The sequence below is a fragment of the Lontra canadensis genome, unplaced genomic scaffold, assembly GCF_010015895.1.
Source record: "Lontra canadensis isolate GAN:19392208 unplaced genomic scaffold, GSC_riverotter_1.0 scaffold41, whole genome shotgun sequence".
Taxonomy (NCBI): domain Eukaryota; kingdom Metazoa; phylum Chordata; class Mammalia; order Carnivora; family Mustelidae; genus Lontra; species Lontra canadensis.
The window spans coordinates 13481531-13501618 of record NW_022631035.1 but is presented as its reverse complement, the minus strand read 5'-3'; the positions used below and the strand labels follow the sequence as shown (position 1 = coordinate 13501618).

General features: G+C 41.3%; 1 protein-coding gene across 2 annotated transcripts in view; it reads right to left on the bottom strand.

Annotated features, from left to right (window-relative positions):
• Positions 1 to 3005: 3005 nt before the first annotated feature.
• PITPNC1 (phosphatidylinositol transfer protein cytoplasmic 1) overlaps positions 3006 to 20088 on the bottom strand; it is a 249274-nt gene continuing 232191 nt past the window's right edge. The window contains exons 9-10 of one of the 2 annotated variants that reach the window (XM_032870808.1): positions 10164 to 10282; positions 5844 to 5952 (exon numbers count right to left, since the gene is read on the bottom strand). In XM_032870808.1, the coding sequence (XP_032726699.1) occupies positions 5947 to 5952; positions 10164 to 10282 (125 nt within the window). In that variant the 3' untranslated portion in view covers positions 5844 to 5946. Of the gene's footprint in view, positions 5953 to 10163; positions 10283 to 20088 lie in introns of both variants that reach the window. The other variant, XM_032870807.1, reaches the window with a different exon arrangement.

The window sequence follows — 20088 nt, the reverse complement described above, 5'->3', positions numbered from 1 at the left end:
AAGTCAGAGCTACACAAGCAAGCATATTTTAGTTCACTGGCTCAGTTACACGATTTTGGGAAGGTTTTCAGTGTAGAAAGCTTCCTTATGGTGCAATGTTACATGAATCAGAGGTGAATGCACGGGATATGGAAGTTGACATGAGTTTCAGGTTTGAAGAGAACATCAAGTGGGAGGGGTAGAGCAGAAGACTACAGGAGAAGGGGCAATTGCTGTCCTCACTCTACCCACCCCCAGGAGACCCTTCTGTGAACAACAGGAGCTTCTGGAGATGGAGAAACCAGATCAGAATGACCGCAGTTTACCTTGAACTGGGCCTTCTTACAATGAATAGAATCTAGTGTCCCACTGGGTGCTGTTCCTATGGTTTCCTTTGGGGAGATTTTTCTTGGTTGTCATTCAGACTGTAGCCTTACATTTGACGAGGGGGAATCAAACATCTGTTAATGGATAGATGAATCCACCCGTGTCTCCCATTGGGTTTGTAAGGGCCTATTTAACCAGAGGGATTCCATCTTGGGTTAAACAGTGATCTTGTTGTTTATGCAGTAAAACTTAAACTGACCCTGCCCCCGCTCAGGGACTCACTTAAAAGCAAGCCCGGGAAACCAGTCCCAGGTAACAAAGCCTAAATACAAGGGTGGGTCAGGCCAGGTGGAGGTATCCAATCAGTGGGGGCACATACTGTCTCCCTAGCTACCAAGGCGTGTGGGTCCTGCCTTTTGGGCGCCAATTCTAACCAAGGTGATAAGCTAGTTCAAGTATCTATACTAGGGTAAATTGTAGTTCAATTGGCCACCTGTGTGTGACCTAGCATGACTATGCAGCTTTCTCTGTGTGTTACAATTTCAATGGCCACCTGTGCATGGCCAGGCCCAACCACATGGCCTTTGCCCTTAAAAGCTAGTCTGTAAAGCAGAGAGGGGTCGCCCTCTCTGTAAGAGGCACGGCCCCGAATGTTCGGTTTGATTCTCGATGCTTGGCACGAAATAAAGCTTTGCTTGACTTTCGCTTTGTATCAGTCTCGCTCCTTTAATCACGGACCCATTATTGGGGGACCTTTCAGGTTACAGATTCTCCTTGGGTATTTTTCGGCTGGACAGTTAGACCCAAGCTTTTCCTGTCCATGAGCTGGGCCCCGAAGGCACCAAAGGCCTATTAGCAGGCCAGCCTTCTTTGTATACAAGACCCCTAGACCTGGGGTTAGCCATTAGCTTCTTCCTTCTTCCTTGACACCTTCTTTCCCATCAACCCGCAAGTTCCCAATCGCCAACATTCCCTTGAGAATGGCTGAGAGAGAGAAGGAAGCTACGCTCGGAAAGAAGATTGCTTTGTAGTTTATTTACACCAGAATGTAAGAAAAAGTAAGTTATTAACAATAATAAATAACTGGGAAAAAAAAATCACACACAAAACAGCCATAAAATGACACAGAAGGATGGGATGTGTGAGGATCAACTCTTGTTTGCTTGTAGTCGGTAACACTGTGCATTCCAAAACTTGGTCCTTCTGCAGTGGCAGTGTTATTTTGACTCAATATATGTAACTAATCAAGATCCCAGCTTGAAATGTAAACCCTAAAAGTGACACTTTGAAGCTACATTTAAGCAGCATAGGCATTAACAACAACTCAAAGAACCTCTTCTTGGTGATACACAGAAACTGAAGGGAGACTTGCAATTCAACAGACATGCTTTCAACTTGAAGCAAAAACAATGAGGTTTATCCTAAAGCACTTGTTAACAACAAAAGTATAATTAGTAATGGCATCTGAAGAGTTCTTAGCCTATTCACACTCTCTTATTGCACTAACTCCTAAAAAGCTCAAACACTTCTATTTCAAATGCAAACAGATTGTTTTGAAGGTAGAACACAGAAGAACCCGGTATGTGTTGCCTCCGCATGTCAGCTCTGTGCTCTTGTTACATTTCAGTTTCAGCAAGAATGAAATGGTTTTAAACGATCTATTTATGATCAATTGCAGTCACTAAACAGACTCTTTTTTTAATTTTTTTTAAGTTTCAAGAATTATGGCTCCGATGGCAGGTTGTCCGTTCTAGTCTGCTGAGTCCGATGATCAGAAAGGGACTAAAATATTCAGACTATTTTTCTCTATCGGATTATTTGAGTACACATTGTATGTGACTAAATTATACTCTGGCCCTTGGGAAAAGTAAAATTCCTCCTGATTGAAGCCAGCCAGTGACCTTGCTGTTTCTGAGCCATGATGAGATGCTAAATAAAGCAAAATTGAAAAATCCACATACATACATTATTAGCCTTGACATTTTCACAGAAAAATGACTTCTGAGAAGTGTCAGGATCTTTTCACTTAGGTCACCGTTTATTACAGTGTCTTGAAAGAAAATCACATCTTTCTTTTGCGCGTCTCATGTTTTTAAGTGTCTGTGTTCATTATCCACCCACTACTGTACTCTTTAGAAATTTATTTTCAAGGCCCAAAACACACCTAATAAATACTCCCAAATTAAAACCATGTTCCCTACACACACGGACGCAAACCCAAAGCAGAAGGGTTTATAAATGAGTTCGCCAATGAACGCCTATTGTTTTGGTTATTACGTGGTAACTGAAAAAAGTGTCAGGCTCCTTGGTTGTCATGCTTTTCCTTTGCTTTGTTTTATTTCAGTACAATAGCAGGAAAATGAAATGGCCTCCAGAGCTCACCTCAGATAAAGTTAATGCAGTAGAAACACCAAGACCTTCTTTTCCTGGGAAAGCACACAGCCAAAGTAATGACGCTGTTATTACACTCAATGAAAAACACGGGGCCATTTCGTAATTTGAAATCCATCCAAAGTAATGACATCTACGGTCACTTTGATGGTCTCCACTAACACCAGAGATGAAGATGGGATGAATGTATGTGTTATTCTATGGATTATTTATTTTAATTTGGCTACCAGAAACTTAAAACTGGTGGCATCTGATTCACTATATTTATATATATATATACAGGTATAATACAATTTTGGTGAACAAAGTTGTAAGTTTCCACATTGCAGACAGAGGCACTGAGTTAAAGTTTCTATTTTTTTCCCCCAACATGCTTAATGAATTCAATTTTCTGCTTTTTTTTTTTCTTCTAAGTTTCCATCATGCAACCATTTAATTTCCATCCTTATGGGAATTATTAATGTTCTACATACACATTCATCGCAGGCTTCTATCCCACAATAAACAAACTCATGTATGGAGAATATGAAAAGAGACTTGAAAATCAAGACAGATAAAATATCGAAGTCATTTATGCCTTGTGATGACTGGATTAAATATTCAAAGCAGCTAAAGGAATATTTGCACCCCCCCACCCCGTTTAAATGCACACAACCACGTGTAGACAGGAAAAACTGAACATACTTTAAGAGTACACACATTTGTTGGCTAAGAATCACACTATCATTGACAGCTTTGAAATTGATGTCTGTGGTATTGAACTGGCTACAAGAGAAAGAAAACTCACAGAAGGAAATCAGAAATTAGCTTTCAAAAGCATACAGCATCATTGACCTCGATAGCAGAAGCTACTTTACAAAAAAGAAAAACGGCAATGGTGTTTAATGGGAAAACTAGGTGCCAGATGTGTTTACAACCTGCACAAAATAAATCTGTTCTATGCAAAAAATAACAATCCCACCCCATCCTGATTTCAGCGGACAAATGGTAAGCAAAGATGCATACTATGTCAGTGTCTTCTGAAAGGAGAATTTCGTCTTCTAAAGCCCAACATTCTCATTAAGTACTACTGTGTGGGGAGGGGACCATTGAGAAGTCCAAGGGGTCTGAGAAGATGAAGATTTCCCACAAGCAGAGATCATGCTACTATTCCATGCAAAGATCGCTTACTGCAGAGCCGTCGTTCTTAGAGAAGAGAGATGCACTGTTGATCTAAACTATTTGCAACTGGTTTCCTTTGAGTTCTGGATTGATTTATTTATGAAGCGACATGTCAACCTGTAGATAAAGAAATGATCTTGACAGTCTGACGTATGACTTAGAATACTCGGTGCTGGGTTCGTGGGGCCAGCGCCTGCACCTGCACCACGGGAGAGTTTATCAATTTCAAAGACACTATGTAGCATGTGCTGAGCACTGAGAGAGAGAAGCAGGCAGGGTCCACTGGCTGAGAGGCTGTGTGGGAAGGAGGACATACTCCTTGGTTTATGTTGTTTCCTTTGGAATCTGTGTTTTGGGAAGGTCCCTTTCCTGAGGTTGGAGGTTATGGTCAGGAAGGTTAGCTGGGGCCTTGGAGTTGCCCAACTACCTTGTTGTCTTCCTCTCTTAGAGGACAGAGAGTAAATGCTAGATTCTGCTTGCCCTTCCTTCTGCGTTTAAAGGCAGTGAGGCGCGACGATGGCAGTTTTCTCTTTAGATCAAAGGAGAGTTCGTTTTCTGCCACTTAGGTTGAATGATCTTACTTCCCGTCAACCTGGATTCTCACCTTGCATTACCACCACTTGCAGGAAAGAAAGCTAGACAGAGGGCGTCTCTTCTGGCTCCTCCTTCTTACTCTACAAATAGGAATCAGCAATTTTGCTCCTTCTCTCCTCCCACTCGACAGTCTTTACTCCGCTTCCGCGACATTCCCAATATTTGGGGTTCAAGTAAGGGCAAGAGAATGACAGTCTTTTTTAAGGTCCAGTGATGGGCACTCTGTTCCAGGGAAATCTGGATGTTATTAAAAGTAAAAGCAGGAGGGGGATGGGAGACAGTTCTCTTTTTCAGGGTTCCCAAACCAGAAATCTAACAGTGTTAAAAGTCCTGTGAGCTTAGTCTACCCTTGAACGTCTTTGAATGGGCAAATAGTCAACGAGTTCTACTCAATTAATTGCAAATACCGAGAATCTTAATGGATGATGTTTGTCTCACCTGGGCCTCTTGGTTCCTAAACCAAACCATCCCCAAATCAGTCAGTCATGGTCACATTCATCCGTGCAATTCTGAAAGATTTCTTAGGCCACAAGGGCACAAGGGGGAAAGTTATTAAAAGACAGAAACAAGTGGAATCTTTATTAAATTCTGTGAAAGGTATAAATCAGTTACTGTTAATTGCACTTGGAGCCACTATAGGTTGATAATTAAAATTCTCAAAAAATTTAAAGAGTTAATTAGGCCCCAAATCCTGAGTCAGACTAACCAAAATAGGAATCTCAATTAACTACTAGTATTCAAGTATTGGTGAGGAACAGTTTGAAATTTAACAATTACTTATGTTACGCCTGAGAGTATTTTTGAGAATTTCAGGTTTGATGAGAAGAGATTGACTTCGCTATTTTACCACACCTTCTAACACAGGGGCACAACATTTTCACTTATGTGCTCTTGACATCCACACCGACCTCATCAAACGCTCAACAAGGGTTCCTCCCTGGTTTCCAGCTGCGGCTACTAAGATTTCTTCTGTCCTTTGCAAGTCTTACAATTTACATCTAGCAGGATGCAGGGGCATCCTTGGGGAATCCTATATGGGAAGGTACTTAACCACATGCACACTCAGAGATCGAAGGAACATGTTTGAGGGACAAAGCAGTCTTTTTCTCTATCAGAAGATTCTTAAAAAGAAAAAAACAAACCCAAATGAAAATATAAAACCCCATGAAATATTCATAGGAAGTTACTCTAATTTGGGCCGACATGGCTTTTCTGAAGAGTATGTGCCAGGTAAATTCAGGGTGGCTCTTTTCTCAGGGTCTGGAAGTGTGAGAGTTTCTGGGGCTGACTTTTTCCGGGGTCGATCTTTGGGCACGGACAGAAAGTCTGGGGCATCGGTGGAGAGAGGTGTGGATGGGGCACTAGAAGGGGCACTGCGGACCGAGGAAGGCAGCAGGGGGATACTTGAGATAGAAATCGCAGGTGGGAAAACGCCAATTTTCCTGTTGGTGGCTTCCTGAGTGGCTCGTTCAAATTCTCGGACTTCATCCATTGTCATGTCTTCAAAGAAAAAAAAAATAGAAAGAAAAATGACCAGTTATTTAGGAGGGATGCAAATGGATATACCTCCATGCCTGATTTTAAGGGAACGATGGGAATCCTATCATAAAGAGGCCTGTCCAGACTAGAAACCCAAATTATCACTGAAATGCTAAACCCTGAATTTTTTCTTTTTAAAGGCATAAACTGCTGGGGAAAAATTTTTTTTTTTTCCTTTTATGAATATCCATCCAAGATTTTCCAAAGCACTCTTTGGGGAGTAGTGTAAGTATTCTGAATAAGGATCGGTCAGGAGAGTACAGAACCAGACCAGGGATGTGTGTGTGTGTGTGTGTGTGTGTGTGTGTGTGTGAGCTGTGGGATGGTGATATATGGAGCTATTTATTAGAACTAGTCATATTTTCCATAAAGGCAGGCTAGTTCAAGCAATCGATGGCCCAGAAATGATACATATTATTACCTACTTCAGGGTATGCAAGTACAAGTACAACTTGAGACGGGAAATAGGCAAATCATCAGAATTTCTTCTTATTCAGTAAATACGTTTTTTTTGTATTCTGGGCGGTTACTGGTTTCCTGACTGTGTACCCACCCTGAGATTGTTTAAATGTTGTATTTTAATTAATTCAGCTTAAAAAACAAAGAAGATAATGACAACAACCACAAACCCTGCAAATTACCCCAAAGCCAAGAAAAATAAAACCATCTTTTTAAAGAAACATAAAAAAAACCCTAAAAACCATTATTTGGCATCCAGGAAACAAATTCAGTGGTGCCTCATTAAGAGAAACTGTCGGGTGATGTAGATTTTCTAAATATCTAAAAATGTTTTTATTAAGTGAGAAAGCAAAAAATAGACACCTGTAAAAATGTACATCTTTCCCTAACTTCTTTATTTTTAAAAAAGATTTTATTTTAAAGTAATGTCTATACCCCATGTGGGGCTTGAACTCATGACCCCGAGATCAAGAGTCTCGCGCTCTTCCGACTGAACCAGCAAGGAGCCCCTCTAATATACTGAATGTACTATATACACTTGCTACCCTTTAGACATAATATACTGAAAATATATTAACACTGCAATGACTCCTCTACCAGGGCCTATTTTTTTTTTTTTTAATAGTTTGAGATCTCTCATTCTCAGAAACTCTATTACTGTGATTGTCCTTACTATTGTTATGGTTCTTAATCACTCTCTGGCTAACCCTGGTATCCTTTTCATTTTTATGTACTGGTAACAGAGAAAACAGGTAACTGGGCTTATTGGAAAAAGCACTGAGTGAAAGCCCAAGGGTTTGTCCTTGAGTAGAAGGGCACATCTGCTGTCCATGGATTTCCTACATGAATTTTAGCTTCCCACAGACCCATTTTTCATTCTTGTCCTCTCCCATGAACCTAGTGGTGGAACCTTCATGAGATGATATTGCAGAAGCTAACATGAAACAATATGTCCACTTTGGAAATATTAACTATGGAATGAATATTCATAACATGATTTTAGTCATTAGGATATATATAATACCTATAAGGTCATATTATAAGCAAGCCAGATAAATTTTTCTTTTTTTAAATTTTCAATTTAAATTCAATTTAGTTAACATATAATGTTTCATTAGTTTCAGGGGTAGAATTTAGTGGTTCATCAGTTACATATAAAACTCTGTGTTCATTACATCAAGTACCTTCCTTAATGCCCAACACCCAGTTACACCATCCCCTCCCACTGCCCCCCCCCCATCTTCCCTCTAGCGACCCTTGGTTTGTTCCCTGTAGTTAAGAGTCTCTTACGCTTTGCCTCCCTTCTCTGTTTTCACCTTAATTTATTTTTCCTTCCCTTCCCTGATGTTCATCTGTCAGAAATATTTTTAAAAACCAAAATCCATAAGAGGATTTCTTGGAGCAATTGTTAAAATTTTATGAGAGGAAAAATTTTTCTTACGAAGGAAATAAAATATGATTGTACTGATATCATATACAATTTAGAATGTAACAAGAAAAATTGCACCTATAAATTTGTCACTTTAAAAATACTAAGACTCTGGCATTCTCTTAAAAAAAAATACTAAGACTCTTAACAAGCTAAGAAATGAAATTAGGTTTTTAAAAAAGAAGTGTGCACTTTAAAGTAAAATTGAGACTCTCAGAAAAATTTCAGTGAATGGGGTATGTTTCTGCTATAATAAATAAACATCTTTGAAAAATTAGACTTTCTACCCAAGTGGCAGAGTATAATGCTCTACTCCACATATCCAGCAGGGGGCAGAAATCATCCAAAATACAGAATTTCGATTTTACATTCCCAGAGTCTCTTAGAAGTTCCCTTCCTTGAAGGCACGGAAACTGCTCAATGGAAAAGGAGACTTACTTTCTTACTGCTATGTTCATGGGTGTTAATTTTGCATAATTTCAATCTAGTGTGTCCCTACTCAGGTTGAGGATTTAAATTTTATTGAACACCCACACAGTTTGCATTTGTGATGGACAGCAGCCTCCTGATTCCAACTGTTTTTCATTACGATAGCGAAGAAAGACAATGGAAAAATAAATGATCTCCAATTTGATGGAATTCCAAAGAATAAGGGAAATGTCGTAAGCACTCAAAATAACCACTTTGTGTAACTTCTAAGGAGATAGGCATCTCTTACACTGAAGTCATGGGAACGACAGTGAATTACAGCCAGAGAATGCATGGGGCTTTCCCATGGGAGAACCACTCTAGGTACCACTGTCTACATAGTAAATTGACTTTCTAATGGTAATAATGGCAGGAGAAAAACCAAACAAAGAGCCCGAAGCTAAAAACCGTAAGAGCTTAGAATGAGAAAAGCTGGGCGCTTAGAATCTTTTGCAATGTGGCATCTCCCCCTTTCCTCTGGCTTCTTTTGTCTGATCACATTTCTAAGCAAGCAGCTTTCGGAGGGCTGCTGACGGAGAACTAGAGTCTAATATTCCAAAAAGAAAGGGAATTGGAAATGATGGACTTCCAAGGACAGTTTCCTTAGGGAGCATTTCTAACATTAGAACACGGAGAGAGGGAGAAGGGAAGTCCTTTTGGCACGGGCCTGTGTACAGAGAGAAACAACACCCCAGGTAAGTTGACTCTGTAGCTTTCCGCAAATCCAATCACTACATGCACAGGAGGAGGAAACGTCAAGGCCATGTGAGCCTCAAGGGTCAGTAAGCCACATGCACTTGAGCCTTGCAGGGCACACTCCAAATACATGCTCTAAAAACCGAACCGAAAACTTCCGAAGTGCAACCAAAAAGATGGTCACAATTCCAAAGCCCCCATTTACAACCATAGCCCTTGCTCAATCGTCTTTACCTACATTATCAACTTCTTAAAAGTCTAATAGGTTCTGTTCTGGGACGTGGGCTAGCAGGACATGCGGGCTCAAGCCGATACCCAAAGAGGCCAGAGCACCGGCCAAAGACACATACAAATGACTTGATGCCCCATTTTCTCTGCTATCTTAGTTCCTCTTCATTGGCATGAATGATTGAGAGGTAACTATATTTCAAATGCTGGCACGCACCATACAGTCAGCTCTCAATTTCCAACGTGCCACTACCTAACCCGTGGCTCTCTCAGTCTCCTGCTGAGTCTCAGGCTGGAGAGGCTACGCGGCCCAGCACAATTGCAGTTCACGGCCCCTCACTGCTGAGCCACTCAGTGCACCCATGGGCTGCAGCCCCGTCTTGAGATGAACCAAAGCAAAAAGGATCAGATTGGCTAGAACAGCTACAAAGAGGCATAGAAAGCATTTCAAAGCAAATGTAAAGAAATCTAAAACACCAGATGAGCCACAAGCTGTCCCTTGAATGAATAACTCAAGCCTTAACTGTATTTTTAAAAAGTTATGGTCACGATAACTAGTTTTCAGATGACACCTGTTTTGTCTCCTCCTCTCTTCTTTCCCGGTGCAGGCCACTCACCAGCCACAAATGTTTCCACTCTCCACGTTCTTGGGTTTTAGGAGAGGAAACACCAGCCCCGAAATCAAGCGGCTCCTTTAAGAACTGAAAAATCTAGAAGCAAGAGGTGGCACTGTCCCGTTTAGACCTAGCTCAGGCTCTCCACCAACAGCCCCTGGGTGACGACATGATTTTGTGTGGCATGTGGAGAAATGAACGTCTGCAGTATTTCAAAGATCAGTTTTAAGTGTACGTTTGGTAAAGGGTGGGCAACATGTTTTAAAAATTCTACATACACTTGTTTGGGCATGGCTCTCTATGTCATCCACAGTGGAGGAATGCTGATTGCAAACTTTTATGTTGGTTTGTTCATGCATGTTTTTCTCGTATTCCCGAACATCATCCATTGTCATATCTGCAAAAAGGTCAAGACGTTGGTAACTACTGTTATTAAACGCAAAATTTCAACAGGGAGACTTTAGGGAAAGACGGTAGCAGAAGCCAAAGAGAGGTTTCAAAAAGCAGGGAATTACACTAACTTTATGAAGAGGACGTCATAAAGTTAGCTAAACCAGCCAAAGGGGGACGTGAGTGCAAGGAAGTTAAGTCGAAACAGTCTCAGAACAGCGAAGAGTGGAAATTATTTAGGCGTGGGGCTTGTAAAGTGAGCTACATGGATGGAGAGTATTAGCACGTGGGCAGTGCCATAGCCCGAGATCTCCTAAAACATTCTTAGAAGATCCCGACGGGGACAGGGTCAGGTTTGTTTGCTTTGATACTTACCTTCCAGATACCCTTCAAAATAGATTTGGAGATTGTTTAAACCAATGCACTCGACAAGAGAAAGGACACTTTCATTGCTAGTACTCGAGACATGACAGAAGGTAGACCCGTGATGTTTACCGGTACAAGGGATATTTGGTTGCAAAGCTCACACGGAGATGGATTTCTGCACAGGATTCTAGTGTCAGAGAGTGCGGGTCTATATCGAACTTCAAGTCTAGTCTAACAGCTTGGAGATGGCTGGCACTACTTCCACCCACACTGATCTATAAATAAAATGGCACATGACATTACGATTTTGGGCGTTGAATCTGTAGTTTTTCAGCATTTCGGGATAATGATGTCTTCATCCAGTGGTTCCCAACAGGGGACTATTTTGTAACACCACTGGCATGGTAGAGCTCCTGGCATCCAGTAGGTAGGGGTCCAGTGAAGCCTTGGAATAACCTACCTATGCCCATTCTCAACAGGGAAGTAGCGGGTCCAAAATGTCAATGGTGCCAAGGTTGAGAAACCCTGTCTAAACCCAACTGATGAAAAACTGTTCAACAAAGAACCCACCCATCTTCAGTATACGAAATGCATATGAATAATAATGATTCTCCCTTGAACTACGTCTGCTGATTTATCATCCACTCCCCACCCGCCCTTTGGTTATTTACAACATTCTATCCGCAATCTTCCCAGACAGGCATTCCTCTGTTGTGATCATGGCAGAATTAAACGTCATGCCTCTCTACAAGGAAGGGATGCTTGAATAATTGGTTCTTTGACCACCCTGATCGTGAATTAGCTTGGTGGGGATTTAGAGTGGGTATTCACAGCTGGAAATTTTTCCTTAGGTATTTCCAGCGTCATGTGGTTTGGTGTCTTTTTATATCAATCTATGTATGTCATGTGAGCGTCTCTTCACTTCTACAGGGCACACGAGCCAGAACTTGATGACTCAGTTCAGTGTGGTCTGGGGCCAAGAGGGAGGGCGGCTCTAAATCCAGACCTGCACTATTTTATTTAGCCGATGATCACCCCCCTCCCCACCCATGAATCCCCAAAACCATTGATCACAAACGTTGTCCATAAGCAATGTAAGTATCAAGGGTGCTAAGCAGCGGTCTCGCCAAGCAAAGAGCATGCTTTTTGTAGAGGTAACTGGAAAGCAACAAACACATGCTGCTTTGTAATTAAGATAAATGTATCTTAGTTAACAATAAGAGCATATTCATTCAATGCAATCACTTTAATTCCAAAGGCTGGTTATCAAAATTTCCTAAACACAAATACACCTGGAAAGAATACTGAGGTCATTCTTAAGCCCAAAGTTTAAGAACTAGAGAAATTTCTCTCTCTATATGTTCATTAGACACTCCCTCTCCGTTTCTCTCCCCTGCCCCCCCCAACTGGCATGACAATAATTTGGAAAACGAAAACAAAGGCATTTTAGTTTCTTTGTTCTAGTGAATCCCAACAGAAATCATTCTTTATCTTTAATTAGCTCAATATTAAGAGAAGGGCTCAAACTGTGTGGCGGTGTGCTTTCAAAGATGTCTCAATTTTGTAAATGTGAAGAAGGATTTAACAACAAAGATAGTCATTACTGCCTTGTTCATAACAGTGAGAAATAGGAAAGAACCAGGAGACGGACAGTACTATGAAACCATTAAAAAATGATATAGAAGAATACAGAGAAATGTGCTTGGCATATTATTAAAAATAGGAGGTAAAACAACCATATACATTATACGAAACCATCTCTGCCAGAAAATAATTTTATACATTTTGAAAAGACTAAAAGGATATACTGTAAAATATTAACAGTGATTATTTCGGGGAGTTGGAAATATAGATAATTTTCATTTTCTTCCTTTTGTGTTTTCTACATCAAATATGTTGTACTTGTTTAAGAATGAAAAAAAAAACACCCTTATTTAAAAATCTATTATTTGGGGGGCACCTGGCTGGCTCAGTGGGTTAAAGCCTCTGCCTTCGGGTTGGGTATGATCCCAGGGACTAGGATCGAGCCCCGCATCGCATTGGGCTCTCTGCTAGGCAGGGAGCCTGCTTCCTCCTCTCTCTCTGCCTGCCTCTCTGTCTACTTGTGATCACTGTCTGTCAAATAAATAAAACAAATCTTAAAAAAAAAAAATCTATTATTTGGGGCGCCTGGGTGGCTCAGTGGGTTAAGCCTCTGCCTTTGGCTCAGGTCACAGTCTCAGGATTCTGGAATCGAGCCCGGCATCTGGCTTTCTACTCAGCGGGGAGCCTGCATCCACGCCCCCAACCCCCGCTCTCCCTGCCTCTCTGTCTACTTGTGATCTGTCTCTCTCTGTCAAATAAATAAATAAAATCTTTAAAAAAAAATCCTTAAAAAATCTATTATTTGGGGTACAATAACAACAGTTTGGAATTGGTAAAGAGAAAATATAGTTTTCTAGAAACTTGGCTCATTCCAGAAACATGACTTTTTTTTTTTTGGGTTAAAATGGAAGAGTTATGAAACAAAGTTTCAGAAATTTGCATCTAAAAGAAAAAATCTCCCAATTAGACCACATAAGAACGAACATTTCTAGTAAGCTGATTCTCTAAGGATGGTGATAATCTGGTCCCTACTAAGGAAGGAAACGATGTTGATCTGAATCCTCAGTTCTCCCCATGTATCATGCATGCTTACGGAAATGATGTAAATATTTCCAATATTTCTTAGTAATTCATGGAAAGCTTAATCAAGTGAAAATATTTCTGTTCAGATGACCAGGTAAGACACATTATGTCTTGCTTCTGCAAAGTGTATTACCTGAAATCCATATAGGAACCAATTTTTTAGTAAATTCAATTGCACTGCCCAATGACAGACTATACTTTCAGAGATGATTCATCTTCATTATGGATTTATTTTCAATGACCAGAGAGTGACTTCTCACAGTTTTGGTCCAGACCTCTCTGCTCCCAGCAAACAACTAATTATGTGCCATCAAAGAAACTCTTCAAGGAAACTTACGTCCATTATTTTGCAAAGAAACTAATAAATAATCATCCCTTAGTATACAGATTTGAAAGGTCATAATTTACCTTTCAGAAAGAAGGTTTCTCAGATAAAAGCTTTTAAACAAGGAACTCTGGGCAAATTTACTCATTTAAGAGAACACTGTAACTAGTACGATGGGTCTACATCATAGGATCTTTGACACTGGGCTGCTGGAGGCTACTGTATCTTTATTTCTGTATCTATAACCAACATGCTCAGCACTGGGGGGGCAGGGATGCTCTCCTCATTACACTTCAGTGGCACAAGATTGCCTTTCTTTACCCTCTTGTGAGCCTGTTTCTTTTCCTTCTCTTTCTTACCCTCCTTCAGATGAGGGGAGAGCTCATTTCTCCTGCTCCAGCCAAGTGCAGGTCATGTGGCCTGAGGAGACCCTCCTTGGACAGGTGACTAGGCTGAGATGGGCACCTCCACCTCTAATACCAGTCCAGCCTTGTCCAAGAAGCCCTGGGGGATTTGTTGAGGAATCTGCTTTGATTTGATTTCCTCAACCATGAACTAAAAGTTCTTTTCTTTCCCTTTCCCTTTCCCTTTTCCCTTTCCTTTCCTTTCCTTTCCTTTCCTTTCCTTTCCTTTCCTTTCCTTTCCTTTCCTTTCCTTTCCTTTCCTTTCCTTTCCTTTCCTTTCCTTCCCTTCCCTTCCCTTCCCTTTCCTTCCTTCCATCCATCCATCCTTCCTTCCTTTTTTCCTTTCTATCTATCTGTGCATCTACCTATTTATCAGAGAGAGAGTGTACAAGCAGTGGGAGAAGCAGGCAGAGGGAGAAGCAAGCTCCCTGCTGAGCAACGAGCCCAATGCAGGATTCGATCCCAGGACCCCAGGATCATAATGTAAAGCCAAAGGAAGATGCTTAAGAGGACTGAGCCACTCAGGCATCCCTAAAAGCTTTCATTTAAGAACAAAATATACTTCCACTCTATGAGTCTTGGTCGGCTTCCCCCATTTGCTGCCTTTTTTTTTTTTTTTTTAAATAAAATACAGGTTTCGGTGATTATTTATTGAATCCCTCAAGTTAATGCACACATTATGTTCCAGAGAAAGAATTCAAATAGTACTGATTTTTACTGAGAAAAGAGTTTAATTCCTTTCAACGTCTCCCACTAATCCTATTCTTTCTGGATGTAACCACTGTTAAGAGTTTGATTTACAGACTGCCAGAATTTTTTTCTATGAATTTACATGTATATTACTGCATACACATACAGTCTCATTTATTTTTAAATTTATGGAACCATACTATGGTATACTAACCCATTTTTACTATTATATGTATTATATTATTATATATGTCTTTTTTATTTTTTATTTCTCAGTTTTAAAATATACTTTTAAAGTTTTATTTAAGTAATCTCTACTTAACGTGGGGCTTGAACTCACGACCCTTAGATCAAGACGCACATGCTCTACTGACTGAGCCAGCGGGGTGCCCCTAGAACTACCTTATTCTTTTTTTTTTTTAAGTTGTTTTTTTTTTTTAAATTTATTTGACAGACAGAAATCACAAGTAGGCAGAGAGAGAGATGGAGAAGCAGGCTCCCTGCTGAGCAGAGAGCCCGATGCGGAATTTGATCCCAGGACCCTGGGATCATGACCTGAGCCTAAGGCAGAGGCTTTAACCCACTGAGCCACCCAGGTGCCCCATGTGTTTATCCTTTTAATAGGAACTGTTTTTTTGTTCTCCCACTTTATCCAAAACTGGATATTATCACTATCTTAAACTTTTGCTATCAGATGAACAAAGTCACATATCATTTTCATTATTATTTCTTGGGATTAGTACCAAGGTTATTAGGCATTTGTGGTTTTTCTATGGTTTACCTATTCATGTTCTTTACCTTCTTTCCTATTGAGTTGCTGGATTTTTTTTTTTTTTTAATATATAGGACCTCTTTATACATTATAGATATTCATTGTCTGTTGGCTACCTATGTTACAAAGATGTTGTCTTATTCTTTCAAATTTGTCTATGGTGGCAATTATCTTTCAATCACTTCATTTTTTTAAAGAAGGCAGGTTGATTTCACGGTCTGTGGAGACAAGATCATATATTTGCAAGGACAGAGGTCAGTAGGACATACAGAGAAACTACAGATGGCATGAAACAGTGTCTGCAAGCAAGAATTTTCCTTCATTGTATAACATAGCTATAGCAGCTAAAATTTTAATAAAAGAGTTATATACTTTAACTCAATGACCTGACCCATGCCACATGTTACTTCCTTCTACAAACATCTTCTCTCCACTTCTAGGATCCTCAGCCTACACAGAAGTAATTTTTCCTTATACTAAGTAAAAATGGAAGTCTTGAGCAAGCAGTTGGGTTGGGGCGGGGAAGGCTCCGGCAACCATGAATGAGATTTGATACTCCTTTGGCTCTGAAAAATATGGAAGTCATCCTTTGGAATGTGCCTTTTTTTCCTTTAAACTCTTTATAATGATTATAAATTCAATACATGATTGTTATAAATAGCTTAGGGGTGGCTCCACTTTTTTGTAGTGAAAGTAGCCAATCCTCAAGTCTTGGTGAATACCCTCTTCATGTAATTTAAGCCAGTAAGATGTAGAAGTGCAATGTACAGTTATGATTTTTTTCATAGTTTTTTTTTTAAAAGATTTTATTTATTTATTTGACAGAGAGAGAGAGATCACAAGTAGGCAGAGAGGCAGGCAGAGAGAGAGGGGGAAGCAGGCTCCCTGCTGAGCAGAGAGCCCGATGTGGGGCTCGATCCCAGGACTCTGGGATCATGACCTGAGCCGAAAGCAGAGGCTTTAACCCACTGAGCCACCCAGGCGCCCCTTTTTCATAGTTCTTAATTCGGGGAGGTAGAGGAGAGTCACAGATCCCTTTAAAACTCTGATGAGAAGCTACACGTTCTCTCCCCAGAAAAATGAACATTAAGCACACACACACATAAAATGTTGCCAAAGAGCCACGGCACTGAAATTCCTATTTCAGGAAATCAGAGGCCATTGGAAAAGGGTGGCCTGGTGAACTCAACCAGCTAATGCGAGTCCTTAAGTAAGCTTCTTTCCCCATCTTGAGCTCGCTTCTTTTGTTATTAGGCCTGCTCTAGGGACTCTAGAATAATTTCTAAGCCACTTTCATGAGGGACTTTCATCTATACCCGCCAGAACTAGCCCCTATACTTTTTTTTGGAAGGGTCTGGATTTCAAAGACATTCATGAGGTTCCACTCAATCACAGCCTCCCTCTGGCAATCCTTTGTTCCTCTCTCAAAATACTGTCAGATTTGTGAAGCAAAACTATGCTTTTGTGAAGCTGGGCTGCCTATTTTTATCTGCCCCCTTATCACCCCATCTTCTGAAATGTGTTGTTTCTTCTCTGATTAGTGTTCCAGTCATGCAGGAGAGACCCAAGGCTCATGGATAAAGACCAATCAAGGCTTTGGGGGAAAAAAAAAAAAAGCAAAAAACCTCAACTTCTCCAACAATGGACATGGTTATACTTTATAAGGAACATGAGCAGAATAAAATTTGTTTAGGGAATTAGTTATGTGACAGCCATATGCTCAAACTCAGAAATGCCACAAATTAATCCTTGGGTAAGAGAAGATCAGCCACCATCTACAATGCCCCCCCTTCCTCCCCTCCTCCTTCTTAATTAAACACTGGAGGTGGCTAGCTTAATTAGGGAGAAAGACCTCCAGGGGTGCCTCTAAGCAAGGTGTAGGTTGTATACCAAACAAACACACAGCCAGGATGTCACTGGGATTAAAATTCAGCCCTAAGCCAAGAGCACAGCCTGAATCTGCCCGGAGGGATGTCTTCCTGATTCTGACAGGGCACCAGGGCTTACCAGTTGGCCCAGAAGACATCTACCATTCTTTAATCTGTCTGGACTGAATTTATTCAAGTGTCCCTTCAATCTAATCTGATTTAAAGTTGTTCTTAAACTTTAGCCAGAATCATCTGGAGGGCTTGTTAAAACACATTGTTAAAACACACACATTGGGGGGCGCCTGGGTGGTTCAGTGGGTTAAAGCCTCTGCCTTCGGCTCAGGTCATGGTCCCAGGGTCCTGGGATTGAGCCCCGCATCGGGCTCTCTGCTCATCGAGGAGTCTGCTTCCCCCCACCCCTGTCAAATAAATAAATAAAATCTTAAAAAAAAACCCCAAAAAACAAATTGGTAGGCTAGAACCCCAGAGTTCCTGATTCAGTAGGTTTGGAGAGGAGCCTGGGAATTTCAATTTCTAACAAGTACCCAAGTGGGAGCGGATGTTACTGGCCTGGGGACCTCGCTTTGCACCAGCGCTGTAAGCTACAGGCAAAGGTTTTTGTTTTGTTTTTGTTTTTTAACTTTGGATCTTTCTCATGTTTACTAATGCGAGAGCCTCACTGAGCCCATACAGACCAAAGAAAAATACGCCACTTCAGGTAGGCAGAACTGTAGGCGAACAGTGACACACCCATTTCCCTGAAAGGCCCCCAGTCCCTCACATGACCTCCAATAAGGGGCTGAGAAGGCAGTCTGTGGGCAGGTTATTTCCATCCATTTGATTGACTGAGTGTCTCCATCTGTATAAGGAAGGAGCCCCCTGTTTCCCTGGCAAGCAGCTCAGCTGGGGGCAAGGAGGCTAGTAATTTACATGAATCGATGGCATGGTTCTTAGACCCCTTGCTCTGAAAAGGCTGCTTGTTTCGGTTGAAGCTAAGATTGTGTACACAGTGGGGGGAGTGGAGACCTTCTCTGGGGAATACAGGGCTCCCCCATGATCTAGATCCACTAAATCACACACGCTTTTTCTGCACTCAGATACAGAAAGGCTTTTTGTCGATAGCCTCCTTGAGTTGTTAATGTGTCCACCTAAGCCATCCTGAGTAAATAGGTAGCTCTCCTCTGAGAGCTCTTCAGGACCAGAGGCCTCTATTTTCCTCTGATGCATTAGTCTAGCTTTGGGCCCCTGTAATAGTCTGAGAATCCCCCACCACCGCCCCGCCACCCCAGACTAAAAGTCTTTAAGTCTCTTCATTGCCCCTGGTGTAAGAGAAAAGAGTCGGTCTCCATTTTCTGTACTGAGATGTTCACTTACTGGATACCCACCCACATTTTTTATTTATTTATTTTTTTGTCTATACCCTGCCTCTGCTCAAACCCTCTTTTCTGATCAACAGGCCTGCAGTGTTTTGTCCTCTTCATCAGGAACCAGCAACCCTCTCTGATGCTGCCTTTTCTGGAAGGGCCTCTATGGCATTCTGGCACTACTGAGAAATCTATCCAAGTGCCCCATCTCTTGGCCCCTGAGAACCCCATTCATTTGCCAATTTATGCTTTGAATATCCTTTTGATATTCCCTTAGTGTTGGTGGCAAGGACACCAATGAGCTTAGAGGAGCCCTGGCTGGGAGACACCAGCAGTTCTTAAGGATTTTTCTATCTCTGCTCCCTTTCTAAAAATCTGAGGAAAGTTCCCCCGAGAGAAAAACAAACAAACAAACAAACAAACAAACAAAAACAACCAAAAAGCTTTGTTTCATAATCAGAGGAAGTCATCACAGCAGACTCTCCCTCTACCTGCCTCACAGAGACAACCACAGATAGGTCTCAGGGACATGTCCTGTGAGCAGCGTCCTGTGCGGGGGGTTGGGGAGGGTGGGGGGGTGGCATGGGTAAGAAAGAGCAAATGATGACCTTTCAAAAGAAATCTCTTCTAGAGGTCTGCCTTTGGACAAACCCAGAAAGACACATGTGCTCTTCAGAAGATATGGATCTGGGAAAAATGCAAAAATAAAACAAAACAGAAACAACCCTCCAGAAGCACATCTTTTCAAGGTGGCCCAGAAAGAGCGAAAAACATTGTTGTCTTTACCCGTTCAGTTCAATGTAGCTTTTCACTTTAAAGGGGATGCCTTCTGCTAAGAAGAGGGAGGGATTGGTGGAACAGGGATAGAAAAGCACCAAAACGCAGTCTAGGTTACCCTCAGAACAAATTCAGTGTGACTTAGGAAGAGGCTGAGGAGGAGGGCATTTCATTAGACGATCAGATCTAACCCAAGTCACCAACTGGGTGTGTTTGTTTCTATTTATAGTCAAGGACACTATCCTCTCACGACTGATTCTGGGCATGCGGAAAATTCGTGTGGACTAAACGACAATACCCAGGATCTGGAAAGGGTGGTCCATCCATCAAGGGATGAAGCAATCCTGATTTTCATTTACCGGGAATGTGCAGAACTTGTTTCATTCCTCCCAAAACCATGAAAAAAAGAAAGGAAGGAAGGAAGGAAAGGGGAAGGAAAGGAAAGGGAAAAGGAAAGGAAAGAAGAGAGAGAGAGAGAAAAGCCACAATAGTCTCCATTAGGATGAAGGGGCACCTATGCCACTGCCTTTGAATTTTTTCAGAATCCTTATGTTTTTGACAAGGGAGTGTTTCAAGTGTT